The sequence below is a fragment of the Mustelus asterias genome, chromosome 7 (genome assembly GCF_964213995.1).
Source record: "Mustelus asterias chromosome 7, sMusAst1.hap1.1, whole genome shotgun sequence".
Classification (NCBI taxonomy): domain Eukaryota; kingdom Metazoa; phylum Chordata; class Chondrichthyes; order Carcharhiniformes; family Triakidae; genus Mustelus; species Mustelus asterias.
The window spans coordinates 137,944,466-137,970,989 of NC_135807.1; the positions used below are offsets into that span (position 1 = coordinate 137,944,466).

Sequence of the window (26,524 nt, forward strand, 5' to 3'; positions counted from 1 at the left end):
TTCAACCACACCTTCCAAACCCACCACTGCTTCCATTTAGAAGGGCAAATGCAGTAGGTACCAGGGAACACCACCACCTGCAGGTTCCCCTCCAAGTTGCTTCACTGTCGCTGGGTCAAAAACCTGGAACTCCCTCCCTAACAGCACTGTGGGTGCACCTACACCACAGGGACAGGAGCAACTCAAGAAGGCAGCTCAGCACCACCACCTTCTCAGAGGGCAACTAAGGTTGGGCAATAAATGTTGGTCCATGGAATGATGCCCACATCCTCATGAATGAACTAAAAAAAACCTTGTCTGTCCCAGTTAGTCATCATGATAACCTACTGGCCAATATCTTATCTTCCAACTTATATTACACATCAACATATCAAAAAGGATCAGGAGCAGGCCATTCAGCCCCTCTAGCTTGCTCCACTATTCAATACGACCATGGCCATTCTGATAGTAACCTCAAATCTGCATCCCGTCCATCCTGCTCCCTGATAACCAATCAACACCCTCCCCCCACTTTGCTCACCCAGGATCTCTCCACCTCTGCCTCATAAATATTCAAAGACTCCACTTCTACTGCCTTCTCAGGAAGAGAGTTCCAGAGACAGACGACCCTCTGAGAAAAAGAGTTCACCTCATCTCCGTTTTAAATGGGTGACATAAGAACATAAGAACTAGGAGCAGGAGTAGGCCATCTGGCCCCTCGAGCCTGCTCCGCCATTCAATAAGATCATGGCTGATCTTTTCGTGGACTCAGCTCCACTTACCCGCCCGCTCACCATAACCCTTAATTCCTTTACTGTTCAAAAATTTATCTATTCTTGCCTTAAAAACATTCAAAGAGGTAGCCTCAACTGCTTCACTGGGCAGGGAATTCCACAGATTCACAACCCTTTGTGTGAAGAAGTTCCTTCTCAACTCAGTCCTAAATCTTCTTCCCCTTATTTTGAGGCTATGCCCCCTAGTTCTAGTTTCACCCGCCAGTGGAAACAACTTCCCTGCTTCTATCTTATCTATTCCCTTCATAATCTTATATGTTTCTATAAGATCTCCCCTCATTCTTCTGAATTCTAATGAGTATAGTCCCAGTCTACTCAGTCTCTTCTCAAAAGCAAACCCTCTCAACTCCAGAATCAACCTAGTGAATCTCCTCTGCATCCCCTCCAGTGCCAGTATATTCTTTCTCAAGTAAGGAGACCAAAACTGTACACAGTACTCTCGGTGTGGCCTCACCAGCACCTTATACAGCTGCAACATAACCTCGCTGTTTTTAAACTCCACCCCTCTAGCAATGAAGGACAAAATTCCATTTGTCTTCTTAATTACCTGCTGCACCTGCAAACCAACTTTTTGTGATTCCTGCACAAGGACACCCAGGTCCCTCTGCACAGCAGCATGCTGCAATTTTTTACTATTTAAATAATAGTCCATTTTGCTGTTATTCCTACCAAAATGGATGACCTCACATTTACCAACATTGTACTCCATCTGCCAGACCCTCGCCCACTCACTTAGATAATCTATATCCCTTTGCCGACTTTCAGCGTCCTCTGCACACTTTGCTCTGCCACTCACCTTAGTGTCATCTGCGAATTTTGACACACTACACTTGGTCCCCAACTCCAAATCATCTATGTAAATCGTAAACAATTGCGGTCCCAACACTGATCCCTGAGGCACATCACTAGTCACTGATCGCCAACCAGAAAAACACCCATTTACCCCCCACTCTTTGCTTTCTGTTAGTTAACCAATCCTCTATCCATGCTAATACATTACCCGTAACACCTTATGTAGCAGCCTTTGGTGCGGCACCTTATTTTTAACTATTGACCCCGCGTTTCAGAAGCTATTTATATGGCATCTTAACGAAACATCCCAAGGTGCTTTGCAGGAGCAAAGGCATGTGCATTTTTACCCACGTGACATTGTGAACAATGGCTGCTGCTGATGTCTGTGTGTGTGTGTGTTTGTGCGTGTGTGTCTGTGTGTGTTTGTGCGTGTGAGTGTGTGTTTGTGCGTGTGTGTGTGCACTCCTGGTTTCACTGGTACTTAATGAAGGGACCTATTGTTCTTGCAGCCCATTCAAATGTAAGTTGTCTAATCTTGGTTCAAAAGTTCATACAGCTACCTTATGGGATTCTAATTTTCATCTGATTCCCGACAGCAATGCAGGAACAAGCTGCCCTCTTATACACCACACGGGGCTGATAAATAAAAAGCAAACAGAGACAGAACTCGGGGTTATTTTACCCTCACAAACCTCGTCCTCCTCCTTGTTAAACTTGATAATAAGATAGAGTGGGTAGGATCGTGTTGTCCGAAGCTGGTGACAACGGGAAACATGGACTGTTCCAGAAACTCTGGTGTTATAGGATTGTGCTGGGAGGTTTGTGTGGTCCTGCACCTCTCTCTTTGTGCCACATGCGCGGCTGCATTGAGAGTTTCTCTTCCTTCAGTGCTTGAAATAAACTTAAGGCCGAATAAATGAGGTGGTTTGGGAGCTGAACTGGTTTCAATGCTTATGTGGCAAAGTACAGCTTTAATCACGTACCTGGTACAGAATACATCGCGAGTCAGAATAGGCAGCAAATCAACCTCTTGCACCAAGGCCACTAATCAAAGTCATTCACTGGGCCGCACATCACTGAGTTTCACACGGACAGGCGGCCATCTTTGTGGGCAACTTGCATTGACGAGAGACACATCAAACATTGACGCTGAGCCACAGAATGTACAACACTTGGCGAAGGTTTTATGGAGCTTCGGCTCTGAAAGGAGAAAGGAGGGATAGAAAGCCAGAGAGGAGTGGTGAGGGATTTGGGGCTCAGGCAGCAGAAATCATAGAATCGTACAGTGCAGAAGGAGGCCATTCGACCATCAAGCCTGCACTGAAAACAATCCCTTCCAGGCCTTATCCCATAAACCCTGCACTTACCCCAGCTAGTCACCCTGACACTAAGGGACAATTTAGCATGGTCAGGAGTGCCGGAGGGATTAGAATCGAGGGCATTGCATAAGAGGCCAAAATGAGAGGAGCACAGAGATATAGAACCCTACAGTGCTGAAGGAGGCCATTCGGCCCATCGAGTCTGCACCAACCACAATCCTACCCATGCATTTACCCTGCTACTAAGGGGCAATTTAACATGGCTAATCCACCTAATCCACACATTTTTGGATTGTAGGAGGAAACCAGAGCACCCGGAGGAAACCCACTCAGACACGTGGAGAACGTGCAGGCTCCAAACAGACAGTGATCCAAGGTGGGAATCAAATCCGGGTCCCTGGCACTGTGAGGCAGCAGCGCTATCCACTGTGCCACCCATGCCACCGTAAATCTTGGAGGGTTGTGGGGTTGGAGAAGGTTACAGAGATAGGGAGGGGCGAAATTTGAAGGTAAAAACTTGAAGGATGAGAATTTTAAAAGTTAGGAGGTTTCTTATCCGGGAGTCAATGTGGGTCAGCGGGGAGAGGGTTGTTGGGGAACTGGACTTGGTGTGAGGTAGCACAGAGATTTGGATGACCTCAGGTTTACGGGGGGCGGGGGTGCGGGGGGGGGGGGGGCAGCAGTAGGGAGTGGGAGAGCATAGAACATAGAACATAGAACATTACAGCGCAGTACAGGCCCTTCGGCCCTCGATGTTGCGCCGACCAGTGCAACCAATCTAAAGCCCCTCTAATCTACACTATTCCAATATCATCCATATGTTTATCCAATAACCATTTGAATGCTCTTAGTCAGCAGTAAGTTTGAATGGTGAAGTCTGGAGGTAACAAAGGCCCGGGACAGGGTTTCAGCAGCTGATGAGTTGAGATGGGTGATGTTACTGAGGTGGAAATAGGCTGTCTCAGTGATGGTGTGAATGTGAGATCAGAACCTCATCTCAACGTCAAATGTAACACTGAGATTGTGGTATTCTCCTTCAGGAGAACAGCAACCACGACACCACACCAACCTGCTACTGCAACCTTTGCAAGACGTGCTGGATCATCGACACGGATGCCATCATCTCATATGAGAACACCATCCACCAGGTACACGGTACCTACTCTTGCAACTCAGCCAACGTTGTCGACCTGATACGTTGCAGGAAAGGATGTCCCGAGGCATGGTACATTGGGGAGACCATGCAGATGCTACGACAACGGATGAACGGACACCGCTCGACAATCACCAGGCAGGAGTGTTCCCTTCCTGTCGGAGAACACTTCAGCAGTCACGGGCATTCGGCCTCTGATCTTCGGGTAAGCGTTCTCCAAGGTGGCCTTCACGACACACGACAACACAGAATTGCTGAGCAGAGACTGATAGCCAAGTTCCGCACACATGAGGACAATCTCAACCGGGATCTTGGGTTCATGTCACACTATCTGTAACCCCCACGACTTGCCTGGACTTGCAAAATCTCACTAACTGTCCTGGCTGGAGACAATACACATCTCTTTAACCTGTGCTTAACCCTCTCTCCACTCGCATTGTCTGTACCTGTAAAGACTTGATTACCTGTTAAGAATTGCATTCCAATCATTATCTTGTAAATTGAGTCTGTGTCTATATATGCCCTGTTTGTGAACCCAGCTCCCACTCACCGGATGAAGGAGCAGCGCTCCGAAAGCTCGTGATACCAAATAAACCTGTTGGACTTTAAACTGGTGTTGTGAGACTTTTATTGAAGCAACCCATTACAGGACCAACTATTAATCCATCGGCTGCCCATTTTAGGTAAAGAGCAGGCCACTCAGATTAGACTTGTGACAAAAAGAAAGCAAAGTGGCTTTAGCGATGCAACAATGTCTGTTCCATTCTTTATAGATAGTGGAAGATGTTACAATTCACTCATACAACACAAGGAATAAAAGCTTCATTATGCCTCAATTTGAGATGGGAATATTTTGGGTTTATTGTGTGCCACCCATTGTCAATAATATCTTTTACTTCCAGTGAATAAAACAGATACAACAATATTTATTGCATAAACTCTTAGCAAGGTGTCAAAACTATCACAGTCTGGATGCTATCCATTAGCTGACACTTGTTTGACTGAATCCACTTTCTGAGAAAGCTGTTTAAACCGACACCTCCACATTATTTTTAACTCCTGAAATTGCTAAGTAGCAGTCAGTCAGTAATAGGGAAGAATGTGATAAGGTGGGGATGGATTCCACACCTTTCAGCAGCTTTGCTCTTGTCTGCCTGGAGAGATGGGCTCTCACTGACAGAGACTAACCTTCAATGTCCGGCTGGCAACCTTCCTTTTACTACCAAATAAACCTGTTGGACTTTAACCTGGTGTTGTTAAACTCCTTACTGTGTTTATAGAACATAGAACATAGAACATAGAAAGCCACAGCACAAACAGGCCCTTCGGCCCACAAGTTGCGCCGATCACATTCCCACCTCTAGGCCTATCTATAGCCGTCAATCCCATTAAATCCCATGTACTCATCCAGAAGTCTCTTAAAAGACCCCAACGAGTTTGCCTCCACCACCACCGACGTCAGCCGATTCCACTCACCCACCACCCTCTGAGTGAAAAACTTACCCCTGACATCCCCCCTGTACCTACCCCCCAGCACCTTAAACCTGTGTCCTCTCGTAGCAACCATTTCAGCCCTTGGAAATAGCCTCTGAGAGTCCACCCTATCCAGACCCCTCAACATCTTGTAAACCTCTATCAGGTCACCTCTCATCCTTCGTCTCTCCAGGGAGAAGAGACCAAGCTCCCTCAACCTATCCTCATAAGGCATGCCCCCCAATCCAGGCAACATCCTTGTAAATCTCCTCTGCACCCTTTCAATGGCTTCAACATCTTTCCTGTAATGAGGTGACCAGAACTGCGCGCAGTACTCCAAGTGGGGTCTAACCAGGGTCCTATAAAGCTGCAGCATTATCTCCCGACTCCTAAACTCAATCCCTCGATTAATGAAGGCTAGTACGCCATACGCCTTCTTGACCGCATCCTCCACCTGCGAGGCAGTCCAACGCCGTCATCTCCACATCAACCTTCCTTTCTCCAGAATGTTCATCCCAAGGTCTGATTGGGAAGTTAGCAGGGAAATAAAGGCAAGTTGGGAATTTCAAATCCATCTCGCTGGCCAGAGGTGGGGTGTTGTTGGATTGGACAGATTGCACCTCACAGCAATCTCTCCCAATGTCGAGTGGTATCAGCATGGAGGGACGTAACCAGAAATCCAGGCAGTCCGGGAGCTAACCCACAATGCATCTAACCACTGGGGGAAACAGTAGACAAGTTCAATTCCCGGCTTGGGTCACTGTCTGTGTGGAGTTTGCACGTTCTCCCCGTGTCTGCATGGGTTTCCTCCGGGTGCTCTGGTTTCTTCCCATGGTCTGAAAGACATGCTGGTTAGGTGCATTGGCCATGCTAAATTCCCCCTCGGTGTGCCCGAACAGGTACGGAGTGTGGTGACTCGGGGATTTTCACTGCAGTGTTAATGTAAGCCTACTTGTGACACTAATAAATAAACTTTTTACTTTACTTCACAGCACCATGGATGATTCTGCTGCTCAGAGGGGCGGGAGGAGAATGAATGGCAGGGCTAAAGAGATAGGGGATGAAATAGGGGCGCAGACAGACTTTCTTGGCTGCAAAGTGAATCAAAGTGGTATGTTTCCTCCCTGGTGCTGGGGTCCAGGATGTCATGGAGCAGTTGCAGGGCATTCTGGGGAAGGAAGATGAACAGTCAGTGGTACACATTGGTAAACTAAGGGATGAGAACCTGCAATCTGAGTGCAGGATGTTAGGAGGTAAATTAAAATGCAGGACCTCAAATGTAGCAATCTCAGGATGACTTCCAGTTCCACGCACTAGCAAGAGCAGGAATAAGAGGAGAGACCAAATGGACACCTGGCTGGAGAGTTGGTGCAGCAGGGAGGGATTCAGATTCCTGAGGCACTGGGACCGGTTCTGGGGAAGGTGGGAGCTGTACAAACCGGATAGGCTGCACCAGGGCAGAGCTGGGACCAATGTCCCTGCAGGGGGGAGGGGGTGGCTTTTGCTAGTTCTGTTGGGGAGTATTCAAACTAGTGTTGCAGCGCAATGGGATCCCAGGACCAGATAGGTCACATTCAGATCAGGAAAATGGAGGTAGAACATTAGCTGATGGTGTTGAATACGTCGTGACAGACTTGGAATTACAAGAGAAGCAAAGTTTAAAAGCAAGGGAGATTGACGGGTTTAAACTGTTTATCCCTCAATCCAAGGAGTATTTCAAACAAGGTCGATGAGTTAAGCGTATGGGTAGATACATGGCAGAGGGATGTCATTGCTATAATGGAAACCTGGCGAAAGGAGGGCCAGAATTGGCAACTCAATATCCCTGGTTATAGAGCCTTCAGACACAATAGAGTGGGAGATAAAAAAGGAGAGGGAGGAGCGCTAATAATTAAAGAATCGGCCCCAGTTGTGAGAAGGGCAAATGGGTCAACAAATGAGGCTTTATGAGTTGAGCTTAGAAATAAAACAGGGGCAGTCACACTACTGAGACTATACTACACACCACCAAAGGGAGAGAGAAGAACAGATTTGTAGGTAGATTTCTGCCTGTAAAAGCAAGAGAGCAATAATGGTAGGAGACTTTAACTATTTAACAAGTGATGAACAAAGCATCGTAGCTGTGAGGGACAGCTCGGTGGATGGGATATTGGTATGTAGATAGGCTGGAAAATTGGGCGGGGATCCTGGATTCAGGATTCAATCCTGGACCGGGGAGCGGCGCGGGCTTGGAGGGCTGAAGGGCCTGTTCCTGTGCTGTATTGTTCTTTGTTCTTTGTATCCCAATAGCAACTGGGATTCAAACAACATAAGGGGCACTGAGGGAGAAGAATTCATGCAGAGTGCCCAGGGAAATATTTAGTGACAAATTCAGCGATGCAGCTCTCGACCTGGTCTCGGGGAACGAAGAAGGACAAGTGGGTAAAGTGATAGTTGGCGACCATATTGGGGACAGTGGTTAGCATTCAGTTAGATTTAGCATTACCACGGAAAAGGATAGAGATAAAGCAGGAATAAATGATTTGAACTGGGGGAAGGTGAGTTTGAGATGGACCGGACAGCACTGCTGGAGGAAAAATCCGTGGAAAACCAGTGGAAACATTAAAACAATACTTTTTACCGTATACTTATAAATGTGACAAGAATAAATCAAATCAAATCAAGATAAAGATATCAGAGACCAATTGGAAGGAGAGCAGAGGATTTCTCACTGCGCTGCCCTGGCCAATATTTATCTCCCAGCCAACATCATTAAAACAGGTTACCTGGTCATTCCCACATTGCTGTTTGTGGGATCTTGCTGTGCACTCATTGGCTGCTGTGTCTCTGACATTACAACAGCCCGCTACATTTTAAAAAGTGCTTCATTTGGGCTGTGAAGCACCATGGGAAGACCTGAGGTTGTGAAAGGCACTAAAGAAATGCAAGTTCAAACCGCATGGAAAGGTTAGAAATTGGGAAATCTGATCCCTCCAGCCAGTAGCCGCATCGCCAGAGTGTTTGCAGACATTGAGTTAATCTTCCCATTCTGACCAATGTGCAAGTCACTGCCATGTGACCTGTCAGCTTGTATTTGTAGCTTCAAGAGACAGAGAAAGATCCCAGCCTGACATCAGACCCGTGTGTTTGCAGAATCCCTGGGGGGGAGGGGGAGTGCTGGATGGTGACAGTAGCAGAGAATTGATCCCAGGCCCATCTCTGGACAAGTTAATCCGTTAGTCCTGCTAATCTGTACTCTGTGTGTTCAGCCAAGCCGGTCCATTAGTGACCCTTGCTATCGCGCTCTTTGGGATCAGTTTGCTATTTCAAACTGAGGGGAGCAGCTGAGTGACAGTTTGTGAATAAACAAATGCATTAATAAACTCCAGTGTGACAGTGCTGCTGGATAAAGAGTCCCATCACTGAGCTGTCTATAGGTGACTGTATCTCCAGATAGGAATGCTCTTGACCCCATAGCCGTTAACCCAGAAAATGGAAAAGTCTGAGTGTTATTTATGACGTTGAAGGCCATTCAGCCCTTCGAACCATGCTTTGACTATCGCCTGATGGAGGACAATGGCTATTAGGATGTGGCCACAATACAAAAACTTCTGCCCTTCAACCTGCCAGATCTCCCAATGGGATTGTGGCTCAGAGAATTGTGGGGAAGGGTCCGGGGTGGGATTCTCCGGTCCCGCCACAGTGAGCGGACTTTTGACGGAGCACCAAATCCTCTGTCCTCACTGGCAGCGGCAGCGGGACCGTGAATGGTTGGAGAATTCCAGCCCCGTTCCCTAAAAACTGTCACCCTTCGAGAGGAGGCCAGTGCGCACCACCGCTGAATTCTCTGTTTGTTTCAAGGAGGGTTGCATTTCGAGAGCTTGCCTCATGACCTCAGGATGTGCCTTACCGCTTTCCAATGAAGAACTGTTAAAGATTAGCCACTGTTGGAATGTGGGAAACTCTGAGTTTGAAGATCTTTCACCTTCTTCCGTTGGGAAAAAGATACAAAAGTCTGAGGTCACATACCAACCGACTCAAGAACAGCTTCTTCCCTGCTGCTGTCAGACTTTTGAATGAACCTATCTCACATTAAGTTGATCTTTCTCTACACCCTAGCTATGACTAACACTACATCCTGCACTCTCTCCTTTCCTTCTCTATGAACGGTATGCTTTGTCAGTATAACATACAAGAAATAATACTTTTCACTGTATACTAATACATGTGATAATAATAAATTAAATCAAAATATAGAAAAGAATCCCTACAGTGCTGAAGGAGGCCACTCATCCCATCGAGTCTGCACTGACCACAATCCCACCTAGGCCCCATTCCCATAACCCCACAAACTTACCCTGCTCACCCCCTGACACTAAGGTAAATTTAGCATGGCCAATCAACCTAACCTGCACATCTTTGGAGTGTGGGAGGAGACCGGAGCAAACCCACACAGACATGGGGAGAATGTGCAAACTCCACGCAGACTGTGACCCAAGGCTAGAATTGAACCTGGATCCCTGGCACTGTGAGGCAGCAGTGCTAACCACTGTGCCACCCTGCCGCCCAAAGAATAGGAGCCAGGTCCACATAGGTGTGTGTGGAATTATTGTCCTGTTATATCTCCATACCTGTGTCATCATGTTGCTAATGTGTTATAGAACATAGAACATAGAAAGCCACAGCACAAACAGGCCCTTCGGCCCACAAGTTGCGCCGATCACATCCCCACCTCTAGGCCTATCTATAGCCCTCAATCCCATTAAATCCCATGTACTCATCCAGAAGTCTCTTAAAAGACCCCAACGAGTTTGCCTCCACCACCACCGACGTCAGCCGATTCCACTCACCCACCACCCTCTGAGTGAAAAACTTACCCCTGACATCCCCCCTGTACCTACCCCCCAGCACCTTAAACCTGTGTCCTCTCGTAGCAACCATTTCAGCCCTTGGAAATAGCCTCTGAGAGTCCACCCTATCCAGACCCCTCAACATCTTGTAAACCTCTATCAGGTCACCTCTCATCCTTCGTCTCTCCAGGGAGAAGAGACCAAGCTCCCTCAACCTATCCTCATGAGGCATGCCCCCCAATCCAGGCAACATCCTTGTAAATCTCCTCTGCACCCTTTCAATGGCTTCAACATCTTTCCTGTAATGAGGTGACCAGAACTGCGCGCAGTACTCCAAGTGGGGTCTAACCAGGGTCCTATAAAGCTGCAGCTAATATCCATTGGGGTGGGCACAGTAAGAAGTCTCACAACGCCAGGTTAAAGTCCAACAGGTTTATTTGGTAGCACGAGCTTTCGGAGCGCTGATCCTTCACTCACCTGATGAAGGAGCAGCGCTCCGAAAGCCCGTGCTACCAAATAAACCTGTTTAATATCCATTGGGATACCTTTATCACCCTCCCTGTCAGAACATTAACTTCTTGAGTGAACTCTCCTCAGGTAGCTGAGTCTCAGTGATTTGGATCTTGTACTGAGCTGGAGGTCGATCAGAGCATGCTTCCCTCAGGTCTGTTGACATGGTGTTATGATGTGGAGATGCTGGCGTTGGACTGGGGTAAACACAGTAAGAAGTTTAACACCATCAGAATGGTGTTATCCATGGAGGGTGTACACATTCCATCAGCCAATCGAACAAGTGTCACTTTTACTTTCTTATTTGAGATTGACTTCGAATCAAAGAATTATAGAAACGCGACAGTGCAGAAGGAGGCCATTCAGCCCATCGAGCCTGCACTGACAACAATCCCACCCTGGCCCTATCCCCGTAACCCCCTCATATTTATCTTGCTAGTCCCCCTGACACTGAGGGGCAATTTAGCATGGCCAATCAATCTAACCCGCACATCTTTTCCACTGTGGGAGGAAACCGGAGCACCCGGAGGAAACCCACGCAGACACGGGGAGAATGTGCAGACTCCACACAGACAGTGACCCGAGGCCGGAATTGAACCCGTGTCACTGGTGCTGTGACACTCTGTGATGATGGGACCCTAGCCAGTGGCAGCCTGCTAGTCCGAGAGATGAAGCACTGGATGCTCAGGGCACCTTTTTCAGCCCCGTCCTCAATCTGGGGAGCGTCCTGACGGAGTCGGGGGTGTGGGGAGGGGTGGGGGAGTGTGGTGGGGAGGACCTGCCCAGTTTCACCTGCTTGCTCCCAGTGTGAGATGAGGCTGTGGCCAGTGTGCAGGCTCATGGCTATTGTGCCAGTGAACCCACCCCCACCGCTACTGCCTAGCTCACACCTCAGGACCTCCCCTAGTGGTGGGGTCAGAGGGCCTTCAATGAACCTCCCTTCCACAGACTTAATGGAGTCACCCACCACCCCACCTGGCCTGACTTAATACCCCATCACCGAACATGCCATGGGGCATTACATTCTGCCCACAGGCGGTACAAATATGGAACTCTCTTTCTCAAAGGCATATTGATTCTAGATCAATTGTTAATTTAACATTTGAGGCTGATGGATTTTTCTTGATGAAGGGTATTAGGGGCTAGAGGGTTAAGGGTGAAGTATGTGGAGTTAGGCCACAGATTGACCACGATCGCATTGACTGCCGGAATAGGCTCAAGGGGCTGAATGGCCTCTTCCTGTCCCTGAGTCTGGGTTGGCTGTCCTGTTTTCCTGCCTTAAGTCAATAATCTGTGACGAATAACTCCTTGGAGATGAGATCAGTCTGGAGAATCCTGAGAAGTGTGAGTGTGGGCTGCAGTGAAACAAAGTCCTTCCTTCACTGGAGTGGGATCAGAATGATCTAAAAATAAAAAAAGGGCAGCAATGAAAACAATGTCCAAAGGACAGACGCCACCTACATTGCCTTATCAACATGTCAGTAACAATGATGTATTGGCGTTGCCAATGAGTGAATATACAAATCACACACAGGCTCGTGCTGTTGCTGCTGCGTGTGGGGGTCTTGTGCAGATTGAAATGTGTTCTGAAGTTTCGGCCACAGCCTCGCTGCTGGATTTAATTAAGCTCAGTTTGGTTTGAGTGAGCATCAGTCTTGTTTCCAAACAGATTCTGACCCCTGGGGTGCGGGCAGCTGGGCTGAAGCCGTGCTTCATCATTAAGCTTCAAGGTTCCAGCCTCATCAAGTCGTCTGGCACTGAATCAAACATTTGTTGTTGTTTAAACGTCCGGTTCAAACACTGCCCAAGACCGGCACCAATTGACCTCGCTATAAATAATCTTCTAAAAAGCGAAAGGCAGTTGAAGTGACATCTCTCCCTGTCTCAGACATAAGGCAACGACAGACCTGTCCCGATAATTAACCCAGTAGCATTATCTCCCAGTCAAAGGGACTGGGTTCAAGCCGACTGCAGAGAGGCAAATAATCTACACTGACACACTCCCAGCGCGGTACTGAGGGAGTGCTGCACTGTCAGAGGGTCAGTACTGAGGGAGTGCCGCACTGTCAGAGGGTCAGTGCTGAGGGAGTGCCGCACTGTCAGAGGGTCAGTGCTGAGGGAGGGCCGCACTGTCAGAGGGTCAGTACTGAGGGAGTGCCGCACTGTCAGAGGGTCAGTACTGAGGGAGTGCCGCACTGTCAGAGGGTCAGTACTGAGGGAGCGCTGCACTGTCAGAGGGTCAGTGGTGAGGGAGTGTCGCACTATCAGAGAGTCAGTGCTGAGGGAGTGCCGCACTGTCAGAGGGTCAGTGCTGAGGGAGTGCCGCACTGTCAGAGGGTCAGTGCTGAGGGAGTGCCGCACTGTCAGAGGGTCAGTGCTGAGGGAATGCCGTACTGTCAGAGGGTCAGTGCTGAGGGAGTGCCGCACTGTCAGAGGGTCAGTGCTGAGGGAGTGCCGCACTGTCAGAGGATCAGGACTGAGGGAGAGCCGCACTGTCAGAGGATCAGTACTGAGGGAGCGCTGCACTGTCAGAGGGTCAGTGGTGAGGGAGTGCCGCACTGTCAGAGGGTCAGTGCTGAGGGAGTGCCGCACTGTCAGAGGGTCAGTGCTGAGGGAGTGCCGCACTGTCAGAGGGTCAGTACTGAGGGAGCGCTGCACTGTCAGAGGGTCAGTGGTGAGGGAGTGCCGCACTGTCAGAGGGTCAGTACTGAGGGAGCGCTGCACTGTCAGAGGGTCAGTGGTGAGGGAGTGCCGCACTGTCAGAGGGTCAGTGCTGAGGGAGTGCCGCACTGTCAGAGGGTCAGTGCTGAGGGACTGCCGCACTGTCAGAGGGTCAGTGCTGAGGGAGTGCCGCACTGTCAGAGGGTCAGTACTGAGGGAGTGCCGCACTGTCAGAGGGTCAGTGCTGAGGGAGTGCCGCACTGTCAGAGGGTCAGTACTGAGGGAGTGCCGCACTGTCAGAGGGTCAGTGCTGAGGGAGTGCCGCACTGTCAGAGGGTCAGTGCTGAGGGAGTGCCGCACTGTCAGGGGATCAGTACTGAGGGAGTGCCGCACTGTCAGAGGGTCAGTACTGAGGGAGTGCTGCACTGTCAGAGGGTCAGTGCTGAGGGAGTGCCGCACTATCAGAGGGTCAGTGCTGAGGGAGTGCCGCACTGTCAGAGGGTCAGTACTGAGGGAGCGCTGCACTGTCAGAGGGTCAGTACTGAGGGAGCGCTGCACTGTCAGAGGGTCAGTGCTGAGGGAGTGCCGCACTGTCAGAGGGTCAGTGCTGAGGGAGTGCTGCACTGTCAGAGGGTCAGTGCTGAGGGAGTGCTGCACTGTCAGAGGGTCAGTACTGAGGGAGTGCTGCACTGTCAGAGGGTCAGTACTGAGGGAGTGCTGCACTGTCAGAGGGTCAGTACTGAGGGAGTGCCGTACTGTCAGAGGGTCAGTGCTGAGGGAGTGCCGCACTGTCAGAGGGTCAGTACTGAGGGAGTGCCGCACTGTCAGAGGGTCAGTACTGAGGGAGTGCCGCACTGTCAGAGGGTCAGTGCTGAGGGAGTGCCGCGCTGTCAGAGAAGATGGTAACAGTGGAAATTATCCATTGTCTCCTGATGAATATTTATCCTTTAACCAACGTCATTGAAGTGGATTCCCTTCTCATTACCTGTGTGGGATCTTGATGTGCACAATTATGCTGGTGCATTTGCTACATTACAAGAGTGATAAACTTCATTGGCTGTAAAGTGTTTTGCGATGTGGTGTGGTGTGGTTGTGAATGGTGCTATTGAAATGCAATTTCTCTGCCTCTAAAGATATTTAATTCGCATTTTAAAGGAGGGATTCAGTGTGTGTGTATGTGTGTGTGTGGGGGGAGGGGGGGGGTGAGTGTTGAGTGAGGTTCCTGGAGGGTCAGATTGGTTTGTGCTGCGTCCGGTCTGGGTCAGCGCCGGTGTAGACTCCCCCCGCCCCCGACCATTTGGAAGGCATGATGTGGAGATGCTGGCGTTGGACTGGGGTGGGCACAGTAAGAAGTCTCACAACACCAGGTTAAAGTCCAACAGGTCTATTTTGTAGCACGAGCTTTCGGACCGCCGCTGCTTCCAAATAAACCTGTTGGACTTTAACCTGGTGTTGTGAGAATTCTCCCATTTGGGAGGCGAGATCAGGGTGTATTTCTGCTCCCGCCTCTCTGCATTATCAGTGAGTATTTGCTCATCTTTCTTTCCCAATCTCCGAGATAAGGTTTCCTGGAGAGCCAACCAGTTATCAATCACTCGTTCTGCCCACAACGCTGATTTGTCGTGGTTCAGTAAACAGCCAGACGCTCGGGCAACTTCACCAACACATTTCAGAATCCAAACCATCAACACTCCAGATTAACACTCCGGGAGATTAAAGGGACAGGGACACTTGGGTGGGGGACAGTGGGTGGGGGGGACAGTGGGTGGGGGGGACAGTGGGTGGCAGAGACAGTGGGTGGGGGAGACAGTGGGTGGGGGGAGACTGTGGGTGGGGGGAGACAGTGGGTGGCGGAGACAGTGGGTGGGGGGACAGTGGGTGGCGGAGACAGTGGGTGGGGGGACAGTGGGTGGTGGAGACAGTGGGTGGGGGGAGACAGTGGGTGGGGGGACAGTGGGTGGGGGAGACAGTGGGTGGGGGGACAGTGGGTGGCAGAGACAGTGGGTGGCGGAGACAGTGGGTGGGGGAGACAGTGGGTGGGGGAGACAGTGGGTGGGGGAGACAGTGGGTGGCGGAGACAGTGGGTGGGGGAGACAGTGGGTGGGGGAGACAGTGGGTGGGGGGACAGTGGGTGGGGGGACAGTGGGTGGGGGGACAGTGGGTGGGGGGACAGTGGGTCGAGGGGACTGTGGGTGGGGGAGACAGTGGGTGGGGGGACAGTGGGTGGGGGGACAGTGGGTGGGGGGACAGTGGGTCGAGGGGACAGTGGGTGGGGGAGACAGTGGGTGGGGGGACAGTGGGTGGGGGAGACAGTGGTTGGGGAGACAGTGGGTGGGGGGACTGTGGGTGGGGGAGACAGTGGGTGGGGGACAGTGGGTGGGGGGACAGTGGGTGGGGAGACAGTGGGTGGGGGGACAGTGGGTGGGGGGACAGTGGGTGGGGGACAGTGGGTGGGGAGACAGTGGGTGGGGGGACAGTGGGTGGGGGACAGTGGGTGGGGGGACAGTGGGTGGGGGACAGTGGGTGGGGGGACAGTGGGTCGAGGGGACTGTGGGTGGGGGGGACAGTGAGTGGGGGGGACAGTGAGTGGGGGGACAGTGGGTGGGGGGACTGTGGGTGGGGAGACAGTGGGTGGGGGGACAGTGGGTGGGGGACAGTGGGTGGGGAGACAGTGGGTGGGGGGACAGTGGGTGGGGGACAGTGGGTGGGGGGACAGTGGGTGGGGGACAGTGGGTGGGGGACAGTGGGTGGGGGGACAGTGGGTCGAGGGGACTGTGGGTGGGGGGGACAGTGAGTGGGGGGGACAGTGAGTGGGGGGACAGTGGGTGGGGGGACTGTGGGTGGGGGGACTGTGGGTGGGGGAGACAGTGGGTGGGGGGACAGTGGGTGGGGGACAGTGGGTGGGGAGACAGTGGGTGGGGGGACAGTGGGTGGGGGGACAGTGGGTGGGGGACAGTGGGTGGGGGGACAGTGGGTCGAGGGGACAGTGGGTGGGGGGACAGTGAGTGGGGGACAGTGGGTGGGGGGGACAGTGGGTGGGGGGACAGTGGGTGGGGGACAGTGGGTGGGGGGACAGTGGGTCGAGGGGACAGTGGGTGGGGGGACAGTGAGTGGAGGGATTATCTGACAGTGGGCAAGGGTGTAATTCTCTTTATATCACATCTCACTTTCTTGTCCACTGCTTCATTTTGAGGCATCTCTCCAAGGTCAAAGGTCACAGCAACTTCCTTTCTGAATAAAGCAAAATCCTGTTCTAGAACCTTATCTGTTACAAGTTGTGTCAAAACTTTTCAGATCTTGTTATGGCTCAAGATTTTTTCTCTGTCTCTATTTCTCTCTCTCTCTCTGTATCTGTTTCTGCCTTTCTATCTCCCTCTCTTTCTAGCTCTCTCTGTGTTTTTCTCTGTCTCTCTCTCGCTCCCACTCTGGCTCTCACTCTCTCTTTGGGTGTCACTATCTCTTCATATATCTTTCTTTTCCTTACTCTCTCTCCGTCTTGCCCTCTCTGTGTCTTTCTCTCTCTCTCCACTCAATCTCTCTCTCTCCTGCACTCTCTTCCAGTCTCTCTCTCTTTCTCCCTCTTTCTCTGTCCATCTTGCCATCTCTGTGCCATCTCTCTTTCCCTCTCTCTCATGCTCTTGCTAAACCTCTCTCTCTCTCTCTCTCCCACTCCCTCTCTATCTGTAAATTTCTCGCTCCCTTGTGTCTCTGTCTCTCCCCCCCCCCAGATCTTCCTCTCACTCCCTTGCCCATGTTTTCCTGGTCTTGTGATTTGATTTCAGGTGTTTGGAGCGATGAACCGGAGAGATTTCAACTGGTAAGGGTTTCTCCTTTCACTGAAACATCCACTCAGGGGTCTGAGGGAGAGTGAGCTCTGCTGTGTTCTGTTGCTACCAAACAAACCTGTTGGACTTTAACCTGGTGTTGTGAGACTTCTTACTGTGCCCACCCCAGTCCAACGCCGGCATCTCCACATTGTGTTCTGTTTGAGCAGAGTGTTGCTCAGAAAGCCATAATGAGTGATTTTTGCAAATTACTGTAACTCTCTTGATAAGGTTCCAGAGTTGGTGTAGGAGGAGGCCATTTGCCCCATTGTTTCTGTGCTAGCTCTTTGAAAGTGCTATCCAATTAGTCCCACTCCTCTTTGCAAACCTTTTCCGTTTTCAGTTGAAGAAAGATTGGATCATTTATTTATTGTCCAGTCAAGCAGTCTTTTTTTTCTCGGTCACCCTGACAGTTCCTCATCCTCATCCCCTGGGGCGGCACGGTGGCACAGTGGTTATCACTGCTGCCTCACAGCACCAGGGACCAGGATTCGAACCCTGATTTGGGTCACTGTCTGTGTGGAGTTTGTACATTCTCCCCGTCTCTGCGTGGGTTTCCTCCGGGTGCTCCGGTTTCCTCCCACAGTCTGAAAGACGTGCTGGTTAGGTACATTGGCCGTGCTAAATTCTCCCTCAGTGTACCCGAACAGGCACCGGAGTGTGGCGACTAGGGGATTTTCACAGTAACTTCATTGCAGTGTTAATGTAAGCCTACTGTGACACTAATAAAAAAAAAAATCAACTTCTTGTCCAGCTCCCTTTTCAAATTACATTTTTGGCATTAGTGTCCACTACCTTTTCAGGTAGAATGTTCTAGATCATATTATGATTTGATTTGATTTGATTTGATTTGATTCTGGGCATTTACAGAGAAGATGTTTTCACTTGTGGGCAAGATTGGGATGGGGGAGAGGGGGGTAGTCATAAAAATAAGACAATCATTAATAAATCCAATGGGGAATTCAGGAGAAACGCTATTACCCAGAGAGTGGGGAGAATGTGGGACTTGGTCCCACTGGGAGTGCTCAAGGTGAATAACAAAGATGCACTTAAGAGGGAAGTTGGATAAACACATGAGGGAGAATGGAATAGGAGGATATTGGGTTGGGATGAAGTGAGGTGGGTGGGGAGAAGCCCACGTGGAGTCTAAATACCAGTATCGAGCGGGCTGAATGGCCTGTCTTTGTGCTGTAAGTTTGGTGTAGCAGTAATTCAATGCTTGCTGCACTGTCTGTGCTTTCAGAGAGGGTGTGACAGTGAGGTATCACATTCCTGACAGCCCATAATAAAAGGCATTTCCATGCAGACTGTGTTTGAACTCGGGGGTCATGGGTGAAAGGTGAGTGTGCACACACCCAATATCAACCACAAATAGAGAAAACTGTCAGAAAGTCCTGGTGGACTGTACGACCACTGTGAGGGTTTGGTGTTTCGATATTCCGTAATGCCCAGAGGGTGATCAGTGCGGCATGACTCACACAGCCCACGTGAGAATAAACTAAATGATACATGGCTTCTACAGCTGCACGGACCATGTGTCCCAGAGCAGAAAGCTGCAGTTCATCACTAAAACACCAGAGGCGTTTACAACAGAAACAGAAAACGCTGGAAAATCTCAGCAGGCCTGACAACATCTGTGCAGAGAAAATAGAGCCAACGTTTCGAGTCTGGATGACCCTTTGTCAGGGCAGGGTTCACTGGAACATTGCAAAAGATCAAGGACGGACAAGTGGACAGGAGAGCAGGGGGGGGGTGTTGAAGTGGCAAGCGACAGGAAGGTCTGGGTCCTGTTTGGGGACGGACCGAAGGTGCTCAGCAAAGCGCCACGCAGTCTGCGTTTGGTCTCTCTGATGTAGAGTAGGCTGCAATGGCAGCAGTGAATGCAATAGACCGGCTCTGACGAACGGTCATCCAGACTCGAAACGTTGGCTCTATTCTCGCTCCACAGATGCTGTCAGACCCTCTGGGATTTTCCAACATTTTCTGTTTTTTGTTTCAGATTCCAGCATCCGCAGTATTTTACTTTAATACCAGAGGCATTTCCACACTCCGTACTGAGGCATCTGTATAAGTGCCAGCTTGTAATTGCATAATAACGTCCAATAGGCTTGACTGATGAGGGGTGAGCGAGGGAATGTGAGAGAGAGAGAAATGAGGCAGAATGTGAAAGACTGAATACAATCAAGAGAGAGATTGGATTGGATTTGATTTGATTTATTATTGTCACGTATTCGTATACAATGAAAAGTATTGTTTCTTGCGTGCTATACTGACAAAGCATACTGTTCATAGAGAAGGAAAGGAGAGGGTACAGAATATAATGTTACAGTCATAGCTAGGGTGTAGAGACAGGTCAGCTTAATATAAGGTAGGTCCATTAAAATGTCTGGTGGCAGCAGGGAAGAAGCTGTTCTTGAGTCGGTTGGTACGTGACCTCAGACTTTTATATCTTTTTCCTGGCGGAAGAAGATGGAAGAGAGAATGTCCGGGGTGCGTGGGGTCCTTAATTATGCTGGCTGCTTTGCCGAGGCAGCGGGAAGTGTAGACAGAGTCAATGGATGGGAGGCTGGTTTGCGTGATGGATTGGGCTACATTCACGACCTTTTGTAGTTCCTTGTGGTCTTGGGCAGAGCAGGAGCCCATACCAAACCGTGATACAACCAGAAAGAATGCTTTCTATGGTGCATCTGTAAATGTTGGTGAGTCATAGCGGACATGCCGAATTTCATTTGCCTCCTGAAAAGATAGCGGCGTTGGTGGGGCTTTCTTAACCATAGTGTCGGCATGGGGGGGACCAGGAAAAGTCTTGATGATCTGGACACCTAAAAACTTGAATCTTTCGACCATTTCCACTTTATCCCTGTTGATGTAGACGGGGGCATGTTCTCCTCTACGCTTCCTGAAGTCGATGACTATCTCTTTCTTTTTACTGACATTGAGGGAGAGATTATTGTCATCGCACCAGTTTCACCAGATTCTCTAAAATGTGAAAGACAGAGAGAGTGAGAATGAGAATGAGAGACAGAATGTGAAAGAGAGAATATGATCAAGAGAGAGAGAATGTGAGAGACAGAGAATGAGAGGGACAATGAGCACTGGAGAGAGAAAGTGAGAGAGAGAAAGAATGTGAGGCAGAATTTGAGAGAATGTGAAGGTGAGAATGAAAAGATTATGTGAGGGAACGAGAGAATGAGAGAAATTGAGAGTGAATGTGAGAGAATGAGAGAAAATGGGAGAGAGAGAGAGAGAGTGATAGAGAAACCGGGTGTGCAAATGAATAAAAGAGAAAATGAAAGAGAGAGAGAAAGTGAGAGAACGAAAGGAAGTGAGTGAACGAGAGAAAATGAGAGTGAAAATGAGAGAGAGAATGTGTGAGAGAAAATGAGAGAGACATTGTGAGGGGATAGAGAATATATGAGAGTGTGTGCGAGAGAGGGAGAGAGAGAAGGAGATTAAGCTACAGATCTGAAAGTGTAAAAACGCAGAGGCTGAGAGGTCTGTCAGCAATTGGCAGAGATTCAGAGGGAGAGGAAAGCAACGAAATAATCCGGAATTCAGTGTAATCTCTGACTGTGCTTGCTTTTATTAAATCAGCTGGGCACTGAATGGTTCACAGAACCATGTAATTTATTCTAATTGCCCTGCAGTAACTTTGCCGTTTTGCTACACAACAGACCCTCAGCAAGCTGCAGGCGGCAACTTCTGAACAGGCTCTCCGGATTCTTCAGGTCCAGAGGAAAGCTCAGCTTTCAACTAGCTGGGTCACAGGAGGAAGCTGGAAAGTGGGACAGAACCAGATAGGGGACAACAGGGGGCTGGACTGCTCCACACGCTGGAGGTCAGATACAAGCAGTGTGCTTTTGTGTGTGTTGTAAGCTGATCCCTGTGAAGCCGGGCTGTCAGAGAGTGGCGCACACATTCCTGATCAACTCTTTGGAGGTCTTCCTCCAGCCTGAGCTTACTTCAGCCAGCATTCAGTGGAGTTTGACAGCAGCTCAGTGCAGGGGCTGAAGGAGCTTTAACCTACAACAGAAAGGGCTTGAATGCTTTCACTGGGGACTGGTGCTGAAGTGAGTGAGCAAACCCCCGGAGAGACAGACTTGCTCAACCTTCTGCATTTCAGAAGAATATTTTTTTTGAATTCACCTGCACTTCCCAGTTCGAAATTGTTTGAAGAGGGAATAATTGCCCGTTGCCTCCAGGATTTTGTGCTTTCTCCAGGAGTTTGGGGAAGGGAATCTGAAGGAAGCAGTGAGAGGGGACAGAGGGGATGTGGCTGGTGGACTCTCTCTGTGTGGCTCTCCTACTCTGTGCTGTCCTGACTCACCCTGCCTCTGCTGCTCAGCCCAGAGGGCTGGAGGGAGGTCGCAGGAGACTCAGCCGGGTCCAGAATGGAGCCTGCAGTTACACTTTCGTCCTGCCTGAACCCGAGGGGGACTGTCGCGGCTCCCCCGAGCCCCACAGCAGCAACTCCCTGCAGCGGGACGCCCCCCAACAAGATCAGCAGGAGTGGCCCTCGCAGAAGCTGCAGCAGCTGGAGAGCAGGTCTGACAACAATACCCAGTGGCTGCGCAAGGTAAGATCCCATTCCATCCGGTCAGTGTCTGACCCTCCTGCTGTCAAAGCAAAGTGGATCCAGGGGCACGCAGAATCTATCCAGGGCGCCCAGTTTGCCCAATGATGGGGGAACTCGTGTCAGAGGTCATGCCTTTGTTACCCCCAGAATTTTGGGTTCATGTCACACTATCTGTAACCCCCACCATTTGACCTGGGCTTGCAAAATCCTACTCACTGTCCTGGCTTGAGACAATTCACACCTCTTTAAGCTGCGATTATCCCTCTCTCCACTCGCACTGTCTGTGCCTGTAAATACTTGGTTACCTGCAAAGACTCGCCTTACAACCATTATCTTGCAATTGCGTCCCTGTCTATATATACCGTGTTTGTGAACCCACCTCTCCACTCACCTGATGAAGGAGCAGCATTCCGAAAGCTCGTGATTCCAAATAAACCTGTTGGACTTTAACCTGGTGTTGTGAGACTTCTTACTGTGCCCACCCCAGTCCAACGCCACCATGTCCACATCATACCTCCAGAATTGACTGGTCCAATACTCTCTCCCAGCCAGACTCCCATCTCCCACTCTCCATAAAACACAGCTCATCCCAGAGCTCAGCTGCCAGGTCCTGACTCACACCAAGCACCGTCCATCCATCACCCCCTGTGCTTTGTGTGACTTACATTCAGCTGGCAATGCCTCAATTTCAAAACTCACATCCTTATTTGCAAATCTCTCCACAGCTTCTTCAGCTCCCTGTCTTTGTAATCTCCTGCAGCCTACCTGAAACATCCACGCTCCCTCCAATCCTGGTTTCAATCATCACTGTGCTTCAGCTGCCTGGACGCCAAGCTGTGGAATTCCCTCTCTAAAGCTCTCCACCTTGCCTCCTTTAAGACATTCCTTATAATCTCCCTCTTTGGTCAAGTGTTGGTCTCCCATCCTCACATCTCCTGATGTTACTTGGTGTCAATTATCAACCACCCTGTGAAGCAACTAGGAATGTTTTACTATGTTAAAGGTGCTATATAAATGTAACTTGCTCTTTTATTTTATGGGTGTCACAAGTAGGCTGACATTAACACCGCAATGAAGTTACTGTGAAAATCCCCTAGTTGCCACACTCTGTTCGGGTACACTGAGGGAGAATTTAGCGTGGTCAATCCACCTAACCCGCGCATCTTTTGAACTGTGGGAGGAAACTGCAGCACCCGGAGGAAACCCACACAGACACGGGGAGAATGTGCAGGCTCTACTCAGATAGTGACCCAAGCTGGGAATCGAACCCGGGTCCCTGGTGCTGTGAGGTAGCAGTGCTAACCACTGTGCCATGGTACTTATTACGCTGGGTGATCTTCACAAGCTGAATGCAAAACTGCCTCCAGCATGCTGGATGTGACAGCTCATTCCTCCCCTCCCACCCCACTCCACCAAAGTGCATTTTAACTTTGACACTTCCGATCAGCTCAGGTGAGTTTGAAATCTTCCTGGTAAACAGGTCGGGATTGAGGTTAATTCATGTTGGTTTGTGTTTCCAATGATGCTAAAGCCCCGATCAGGCTGGTGAACCTTGAGAAGATTGGCTGATGTTAGTCAGAAGCTGGATGGCTTTGCTGCATTTACAATACTGCAATTGTTCAGGCTATTCTTAAAGCTGATCCCATAGAGATGTGTTGTGTGAGAGCTACTCTGTGGTTGTACCTGCTGTGTACATTTTATACGCTCTGTATATTTTGTACATGATGCTTGTTTTAGATACTGCCTTATTTTTCTGAATGGATCGCTTCCATTAGATGACCCTCGAAACACTGTTTGTTCGATTGCGAATGTGAAGCTTTGTGTGGCTTTATGGTTCAAGAATGAATGTGGTTTCAGTGAGCAGCGTACGGATTGTGTTCCATTGACATTCTGAAGCTGCGGCCTTTGAGTTAGCTGGGCGGGTAAAAGTGGCAGTCACGTTTGACCCTGAGCTAGAGTCTAACCCAGTGAGTGGTTAGGGTCTAAGATACACAGCCTGCCAGTGCGATGGAGGCAGATTCTATCATGGCTTCCCTGAGGGAACTGGATAAACACTTGACCAGTAAAAGCATTGGAGGGCTGTCAGGAGAAGGCAGGGGAGAGTGGAATTAGCAGAGGCGGGGGTTCAGTTATGATGGGCTGAATGGCCTCCATCCGTGATTATTCATGCTGTGATTCTATAACTGGAGTGATGGCAAATTGTATGCTGTGCCTGACATCTCATTTACATCACAGCTCGGGAATAAAGCTGGGGAGAGATGTAAAAATGAGACCAACAAGATCACACAGACACACAAAGTCACAATCCACCCCATGGCATTCCTGTTTGATTTGTAAAGAATGTACTTTAATTGCCAAGTCCAGGTTGTAGGATCATAGAATCCCTATAGTGCAGAAAGAGGCCATTCAGCCCATCGAGTCTGCACCAAATTTCAGAGCATCTTACCTGCCCTATCCCCATAACCCCACACATTTCCCATGGCTAATCCACCTAACCTGCACATCCTAAGACACTAAGGGGCAATTTCCCATGGCTAATCCACCTAACCTGCACATCCTGAGACACTAAGGGGCAATTTCCCATGGCTAATCCACCTAACCTACACATCCTGGGACACTAAGGGGCAATTTAGCATGGCCAATTCACCCAACCTGCACATCTTTTGACATTAAGAGTCAATTTAGCATGGCCAATCTCCCTAACCTGCAGATCTTTGGACACTAAGGAGCAATTTAGCATGGCCAATCCACCTAACTTGCACATCTTTGGACTGTGGGAGGAAACCGGAGCACTCGGCGGAAACCCACGCAGACACAGGGAGAATGTGCAGACTCCACACAGACAGTGACCCAAGCCAGGAATCAATCCTGAGTCCCTGGCTCAGTGAGGCAGCAGCGCTAACCACTGTTGTGTTGAATTATCTGTATTTGCCGTGTTTACTGGGGTTAAGGGTGAACATTTGCCCAGCTGCACACACAGGTGTTTATTTGCCAGCTGCCATTCACCCCACCTGTCACGGGTGGTTTTTGCTCGTGTTCTGGTTAAAGCATCTAAAACCCAGAGCTTTACCCTGGTGAAAGTGTCAGTTTTTAGGGAGAATCTGAGTCTCCAGCAGTCAGTCGCTCTTCGATTTGGCCTCCATTCAATCCATTAAAAGGAAAGACTGCTCCGTGTATAAACAAGTCTGTAAACACAGGGTCAGAGCCAATACCCTGATCATAACATAGCCCAGTGACACTCTTACACACTGACTGTGCACCGTGACTGAATGCAGACAAGCCCTGATTGTGCCAGTTTTTGGAAGCGATGAAGATGTTACCCCCCACAGTGGCCTTCTGCCTCCAGCTGGGGATTGCATGAATACATAAACCATCGTTATAACACTCAGAAGCTTTGTGGGGGTCAAGTGACATTCTTCAAATGTTTTTGTGCAGAAGAGCAGGACAGAATCAGCAGTATCTGTTGCCATGGTGAGCAATAGAGTGTCGGCCAAGCTTTTGTGTTAACGAAGTTGAGTTCTAGAAGTGTCGATGTAGCATCAACAACGCGTTACGATGCATTTCTCTGGGAGGGTCCCATTGTGTAATGGAGAGTCTATAATTGAAAGCATGCTGCTTGAGGAAGGGGGTCACGCTAACTTTGGGCACTAGTTTAAGACGGAATGATATTGGACCATCCATCAGATGCATCCCTTCTCCAAGTTTCCTCTCTCTGTTAACCTAAAACTTCAATAACCTGCGCTGTTTGCTTTTTTTGTAGTTTAGCAGTTGAAGTTAGAATGTTTGTCCACACTGACTGAGTCTCTCTCCTGTAGGAACTTTGTCCTGTCCAAAGCCAACGCCATCCCAGTCCACTCAGATTAAAACTCCGGCCAGCTTCTGACTCAGCCCAGTCACTCAGAACCGTCGCTTGAGCTACACAACGCTCCTGTGTTTATTAATATCACTCGTATTCTCAAATGGACAGATGGAGGCACTGGAGATGGGGAAATAGAAATGTACAAGGAGGGTGCCAGAACTGGAAAGACTGAGCTCGTGGAGTTCCATTCTCACGAAACGACACAGTGGCACAGTGGTTAGCACTGCTGCCTCAAAGCGCCAGGGACCCGGGTTCAATTCCAGCCTCGGATCACTGTCTATGTGGAGTTTGCACATTCTCCCCATGTCTGTGTGGGTTTCCTCCAGGTGCTCCGGTTTCCTCCCACAGTCTGAAAGACGTGCTAGTTAGGTGGATTGGCCGCGCTAAGTTGCCCCTTAGTGTCAGGGAAACACTGAGGGGCATTAGCCCCTTAGGGGGACACGAGCTCGGGTAAAATGCATGGGATTATGGGAATGGGGCCTGTGTGGGATTATGGTCAATGCAGACTCGATGGGCGAAATGGCCTCCTTCTGCATGGTAGGGATTCTATGATTCCATAAACGTTAAGGCTGACCCTTAAAGATTAGAAAGGTGGTTTCTTAGGGTTGATGTGGAGAAGACGTTTCCAGTTGTGGTGGACCAGGGGTATAAAGATAAGATTGTGATTAATAAATCCAATCAGGAATTCTGGAGAAATGTCTTTACCCAAAGAGCGGGGAGAATGTGGAAGTCATTATCACAGGTGTGGTTTGAAA

At 49.6% G+C, this 26,524-nt stretch overlaps 1 protein-coding gene across 2 annotated transcripts in view; it reads left to right on the forward strand.

Annotated features, from left to right (window-relative positions):
• The first annotated feature begins 20,903 nt into the window (after nt 1–20,903).
• Nucleotides 20,904–26,524, forward strand: part of LOC144496174 (angiopoietin-1-like) — a 173,688-nt gene continuing 168,067 nt past the window's right edge. For both annotated transcript variants that reach the window (XM_078217165.1, XM_078217166.1), the window contains exon 1: nt 20,904–21,910. In XM_078217165.1, coding sequence (XP_078073291.1) covers nt 21,605–21,910 — 306 coding nt within the window. In that variant the 5' untranslated portion in view covers nt 20,904–21,604. The remainder of the gene's footprint in view (nt 21,911–26,524) is intronic.